The sequence below is a fragment of the Talpa europaea genome, assembly GCF_964194135.1.
Source record: "Talpa europaea genome assembly, chromosome: 12".
Lineage (NCBI taxonomy): Eukaryota > Metazoa > Chordata > Mammalia > Eulipotyphla > Talpidae > Talpa > Talpa europaea.
The window spans coordinates 71,465,409-71,472,352 of record NC_140079.1 but is presented as its reverse complement, the minus strand read 5'-3'; the positions used below and the strand labels follow the sequence as shown (position 1 = coordinate 71,472,352).

General features: G+C 41.8%; 1 protein-coding gene across 1 annotated transcript; it reads left to right on the top strand.

Moving 5' to 3' along the window:
- Positions 1–973: 973 nt before the first annotated feature.
- On the top strand, positions 974–1,924 carry LOC311181677 (olfactory receptor 6K3-like; the record flags this gene model as incomplete). The annotated part of the gene is made up of 1 exon (XM_084250119.1): positions 974–1,924. One exon carries the CDS (start codon positions 974–976, stop codon positions 1,922–1,924), a length of 951 nt encoding a protein of 316 aa, XP_084106245.1.
- Positions 1,925–6,944: the final 5,020 nt, after the last annotated feature.

Sequence of the window (6,944 nt, the reverse complement as noted above, 5' to 3'; positions counted from 1 at the left end):
TGGGATGCAGTCTGGCAGGTAGAGGCCAGAGGTGCTGCTGACATCCATGAAGCATAGGAAAACTTCCCATCTCACTCAGTACAGAATTATCTGGTCCAAAGTGCCATCAGTGTGAATACTGAGAAAACCTGCTATGTCCTATTAATAAAACCCATGGTGTAGCTAGAGATTATGGCTATTTGGAGCCCTGGCCAAACCTCCCTCTGGATGTAGACTGCTAATTGAAGTCTTTCAAATGTTGTAAAACCATTCCTTGGGTGTGATTTCTTGAACAGTATATTTTGGGTATTAACTAACCCATTTTGTGATGTAAATTAAGACAAACTTGAACACAGGTAAGTCTAACTTGTATTTAAAAGTAAATTAAATTCAGTATCACATTTGATTTTTTCTTTTTACTTTATTTTTAATAACAAGGTTGATCAAAAGGCGATTGTATCTACCCTTTAGTTTTAAGATACCAATTTAAAAGGCTTTATTCTTATCCTCAGAAGGAATCATTTTGTTACAACAAAGTCTCCAAAAGTTCATCACAAAAATTGCCTATCTACTTAAGATATTTTCAATTTTCTAGTATAATAAATATTCCAAAGAATATTCTAATATATACTATTTAATATGTTTTCCTATATATAAATATATTCCTTAGGCTACATGGTAAAAAACTAAACAATCTCCATGTTCATGATTAATGAAACAAATTGCCATTCAGAAGAATTTATGAAATTCAAATGTTGGAAGAGCAAAATTATTTGCTTACTTTATGGACAATTGTATTATAATCACTAAAGAGTTTTTGCCAATCAGGCAGGAACACTTTATAATTTGCAGAGCAACTCACATACTATAGTCTTCTAAATCAACTTAACTTCAAGACAATTAGCTATGTAAGAAGTTTGTGTATGTTATTGAATGTGCGTAGATTCCTGACTCTGCAATTGATTCCATCAGCAACAAGTGAACAGGTGAAAGCATGGATCTGAGGAATCAGACAATGGTCGCTGAGTTCTACTTTTCTGATTTCCCTCATTTTGAGAGTGGCAGCCTCCTATTCTTCATTCCTTTGCTTTTTATTTACATGTTCATTATTGCTGGAAATTTCATGATCTTCTTTGCTGTTCGGCTGGATACCCGTCTCCACAACCCCATGTACAATTTCATCAGCATCTTTTCCTTCCTGGAGATCTGGTATACCACAGTGACCATCCCCAAGATGCTCTCCAACCTGATTAGTGAGAAGAAGACCATCTCCTTCATTGGCTGCCTCCTGCAGATGTACTTCTTCCACTCACTAGGGGTAGCAGAAGGCCTGATCCTCATGGTGATGGCCATTGACAGGTATGTTGCCATTTGCAACCCCCTCCGCTACCCAACCATCATGACCCCCCGGCTGTGTGTTCAGCTCTCTGCTGGCTCCTGCATCTTTGGCTTTCTTGAGTTGCTGCCAGAGATTGTGTGGATTTCCACACTGCCCTTCTGCGGTCCCAACCAAATCCATCAACTGTTCTGTGACTTTGAGCCCGTGCTGCGTCTGGCCTGCACAGACACGTCCATGATCCTGGTGGAAGATGTCATCCATGCCATTTCCATCCTGATTTCTGTCTCTGTCATCACCCTTTCCTATCTCAGAATCATCATCGTAATCCTGAAGTTTCCCTCGGGGGAAAGTCGTCAGAAGGCCTTCTCCACCTGTGCTGCCCACATCACCATTTTCCTGCTGTTCTTTGGCAGTGTGACACTTATGTACCTGCGCTTCTCTGCCACCTTCCCCCCACTGCTGGACAAGGCCATTGCACTCATGTTTACTGTCCTGGCCCCATTTTTCAACCCCATAATCTACAGTCTGAGGAACAAGGACATGAAAGATGCCATCAAGAAAGTCTTTTGCTCCCAAACACTGCCCAATGTCTCTGGAAGCCACTGAGAGGGCACACACTCTGTTCAAAGAAATAGCTCTCTAAGTTTAAAACCCTGCAATTGGTGTCCAAAATGATTGTGCGTGCTGTATTTAATGATGGTGACTGGGTGTTCTCTCTGCCTACCTTAAGAACTAGCACTTAATCTGAGAAAGGAAACTTTCTGCGATTAACCTATCTTATATCATTTATCAATCTTAATGAATATTGACTTTACTTTGTAACTCAAAATAGAGTTTATTATCGTGTCTGAATAGATAGAGGTTACTGGTCTAAGAATTCCCCTTACCTGCTCTTTCATCCATATTCAGGATTCCCTCATATCAGGTATTGTAGGTTTTCACCTACGAAGTTGTGCTGCATGAGGTGGTTTGCTCCTAAGCCAGAGCCTGGCTTCCTCATCAGTTTGAGAGGCCTGGACCTTCTGTCCCTCATCCTTGTCGGGGGCAGTGACCATGGGGCACACAAAACCGTGGACTTCATCATGTGTGTCATGCTGTGTTATCAGCTCCTTCCTGGGTTATCTTTCACATTGTTTTAAAATTCCAGAGCAACACTTGGAAGCTTGAAGATTAGAAGATAAAATACATAGTCTTGGGCCCAAAAATCAATATCTAAATTACATAGATAAAAGCTATGCCTTGATGTGTTCACTTGTAAAAGAACTGTCACTGCTCTTACAAATGTTCTTATGATGTGTTGAAACACACCCAGGGGCCTGTTCTGAGTGGTCCTCTGCTCTGGGGTGCCCCACCTCTCCTTTCTTGAAGCTGACAAGTACCCTTCAGAAGCTTGCACACACTTTAGATGGCCCTGCCATCTTTCACAAAACCACAGTGGGAGTAAACTGCCCCCAGAAAAGGAATGCTGCCTGCTCCTTTAGAAAGTAAAAGAGGAACAGGACAACAGGCAGTGGTGTCAGGGGAGCAGAAGCCAGGAGGTGAGGCAGAGAGTGGGATGTTCTGAGCAGAAATAGCAGTGGCACAGGACCCAAGACAGGTCCCATTCAATCCCAGGCAGGCTTCAGGATTTTTGGCTGACCCCCTGGGGGAGTGAATGTGGAAGAGGAGCACCCTCAACTCCAGGCAGCCAGACCCCACCCCTCCCAGCTCAGGGGTCCAGTTCTGTTAAACTCAAATCCTCTCCCATACCGATTCAGCTTTTAAAACCCACGGGAAGATGTTTGCATAAAGGAGATTATGTGGAGGAGCCTTTGGTTATAAAATTAAATTATTTGAGGTAAACATTCAGAAATATAGCCTCTTGATTTTTGAATTCCTGCTTAATATTCTGTTTATAATCTAATAAAAATTATCATTCACCTAAAAGGTTTTGACCAATCTTTTTGTCTGATTTTATCTACTTGACGATTATACCCTTTAAACTATATTAAAAAAAGATTTGCTTGTTTTTTAAATATGTTAATCCTGAGATTCAATAAACAAAGCCTCCATAGGTTTGAAATATATCTACTGTAATTGAAAAACACCCAAATTAGCAACTTATAAATACACTTAATTTTAAAATTCATATAAATGTTTCAGAACTGTTATAAAGTAGTAAGAGTTCTATTTTTCAAATTTATTTATTTGTTTGAGGTAATACTGGTTTATTTCACTGCTACAGTGAACACTGGAGTGAATATATAAGCAAATGGCTACCAGGATCATCCAGATTCCTGGGACCGGAGGTCATGGCCCATGGCTCCTAGCAGGGATCTGGGGTCCGTTAGTTGGCAACTGGAGGCTCGGTTTCTGCCACTGTGACTGGAAGCTGGATACTGTCTGGTATTGCTATTGCAGCTGGAGGCCAAATATGTGGAAACTTTGTAGGTTGTGTTATGAATTGTTTGAATGGCAGATGGAGAGGAGCAGACATGCAAGTGGACAAAGTGGTTTCAGAGACAATTTCAATCCTCTTTGGCTACAAAACAAACCACCCTCAAAATAATTAGATTAAAAATGCTATTTATTTATCTCAGAATTATGGGTCAATTTGGGCTAAAATCAGATTGGTGGTTCTTCTAGCTCTAGATCATCCTTTTGTCCAGAGTCCGCAGCTGGCCAGAGCTACGCCAAAAGGACAGCCTCAACCGAGACTTTTGTTCTTGCTTCGATGCTTTCCCTCTTCCAGCGGGCTGGTCTGTGGGGCTCACATATGACTGGTGAGTGTGTGAAATGCAGCCTAAGTGGCAGTGCTTCTTGAGGACTTGGCTCAGATTGGACACATGACTTCTGTTGCATTTTCTGTACATGTCAAATCACAAAGAGAATGCAGAGAAGGGAAAGAGAGTTCACTTCTTGGGGGTAGAGTTGCTAAATCACGGTGCAAGGGGCGTGGGAATAGTTTGTGAGGTTTTTTTTTCTAATAGAGATTACTGGCATCCTTACCCCATGCTAAACTCTTCATGGGAAACGCTACAGTTAATCATGTATATGTGGGCTCAATGACTAGGCCAACAGTGGTCAGTGTGGAGAAGTGTGGTAAAAGTGCATCTTCAGCAAAGCAACATAGAGTTGTTGTTTATCTCACAGTCAACAATGCCTCCTCCATAGTCAACAATGTTCTTGCAATGGAAACTGCATCTTCCTTAGGGAAACTCAAAAGACTATAACAAAAGCCACTCTTCTTTCAGTGGGGATGGAAGTTTAAAAATTTCCTAATTTTTTTTTGAAGATTTATTTATTTATTTATACAAGCACTGGGTACAGTCAGAAGCATGGGAGGTGAGAGAATTCACCAGAGCCAGAGCGGAGAGCAGAACAGGCAGACTGACGAAGTACACTGCTGAGGGGAGCAGCAGGCAGCAGGAGAGGTCTGTGTGCCATGTGGGACCCTCACCTGGTGGCCGGGGATCGAACCGGCACTGCAGAGACTGCGGGCAGCTTTGCAACCCAGTGCTCAAACTCTGTGCCACTGGGGAGGCCCCCAAAAAAGTTTCCTAATCTTATTGGAAGCAATAATTCTTCCTACAAGTGTAACTTCATGTGTATTTATTCTGAGCAAGTCTATCGAAGAGGTTTCCTTAGTTTAGAAAGATTTGGAGTTCCTGACCCTACAGAGAATTCATGAGGAAAGACCATGGCTGGATGTGAGTGGGGGGAGTCTTCTGCTAATTAACCCATGGGGAAAAGGAACTGATATTTTCTCTAGTTATCAGGGGAAATCCTCCAGTAGAGCACTCTCCCCAAGAAGGTTTTAGAAACAGGTAAAAGTCTCATTGGGAAGGAACCTAGACATTATAAACCCAGGAAGGAAAGGACCCCATTGTCTGCCTGAGGTAAGAGGAACATGCATGGGATAAAGGTGTAAGATTGTCCTTTGTCAAGGGACTGGAAATTGCCTACTGGGTTAAGGAAGGGCATGTATCCAGTGCACCTTCTGTTAATTTAGATAACAATATTTGGGGACACACTTGATTGCATAAGCAGCTTGATTTACTGGAAACAGCTGAGGGGGAGGAGAGGCAATGCTAGGATTACCTATCAGTGTTAATTTTGTGTTTTATTTGCAACATGATGGGTTGAATAATTAAGAATTTTTTGCTAGTAATGATATAGTTCTCTGCTTTCACATCTTCAGAGCTTTTCTAAATTAATTTCGATCTAAGAGGATACCATTTTACATACTGATCTCTGTTCTCAGACAAATGCACATAAAGCACCTGGGAAACCACAAATAAAGGAGGTCAGACGCAGCAGAGGGTCCTATCACTGATCAGCCTACCACAATGTATTGAGTCAAGCTGAAAACAGTACTTATCCTCAGATCAGGTTATACACCCCTTGCTTCCTCAAGAGAAATTGGATCAGTTCCTTTCTCTCCTCCCAGGCTCCAACAGATAAACTTGTGGGGGGTATATTACTTTCTGTAGAGTAGAAAATTGATTTTCCTAAACCCAAATTCTACTGAAAAATTAATGCCATTCACTTAAGAGAAATAGAGATTGCAGAAACACAAAAAGATAGTAACTGATTGATTCAGATTCTTTAGAACTGTCTCAGTTCTAAGGAATTAGTAGTTGGCATCTCTATACTGATTTGTAAATGGAGATGTATAAATCTTCTTTGCCCCTTAGTTTCCTCATATGCACATTTCAGGGACTCAGAGCTTCCAGGTATGAAAGCAACAGTAGCAGGTTAAAGCAACGACAAGCTTAAAGGAAAGAAAGAGTGAGACTTTTAATCATTTGCTCTGCCAACGTTGCTAGAGAGAGTGCTGACTCCTCAGCCCTCCTGTGCTGCTCCATATCTCCCAACTGAGCAGCTACTAAGAGTCAGGTGGATCAGGGAAGACATAAGATTCCTTTCACTGGTGAAGAAGTCCTGAATAAAAGGTTTCCATGATTTCATCTTACCTTGAGCTTGTGGGGAGGATATGGAGTGGCATAAGTCAGAGCGAGGAATGAGTCTTCAAGGTTTTTCGTCTTCCCACATAAAGGAGTTTCATCTGGGGCACTGGAAGAGGACCTTGGCTGAAGGATTCAGATAGAGAGCTGGAGATGTGGGGTGAGTGTGGGCATGCAAAGAGCAGGACTGATTGAAGGGGCCCGAGTCCTTGTCTGGGAGACCCGCCTGGGAAGATTTTGGGATTGCCTCTAGGCAGGCCTGGAATTTCACCCAGGTTCTCAGTCAAGATCCACATTCTTTGGTGTGTCTGTATGTTTGAGGTAGAAGGTAAAGCTTGTAGGAACTTCTGTGTCCTCATTATTTTATTCTTATGCATTGAACACTTAAATCTGCTTCCTCTATTCAAAACTTTCACATCACTGTATCTCTTCCCTTTCTCTTTTAATCACATGTCAGCCTTAGTGTGTTTCTTTCTCCTTGGGTTTTGACAAGTCTAATATTGTTGTGACTTTCAAATCAGCCCTTGTTCCTACATTCTTTCTGGGTTTTTCCAAGTTCTTCAATTCACTTCTCCTAAGCTCTGAAGAATTTGGAAAACCCAGAAGGACTAGTCCATTCTGATGGACATCCAGAGAAATGCTACAGCTCCCCTTCTCTACTGGGTGTTGGGTTTTGCAAA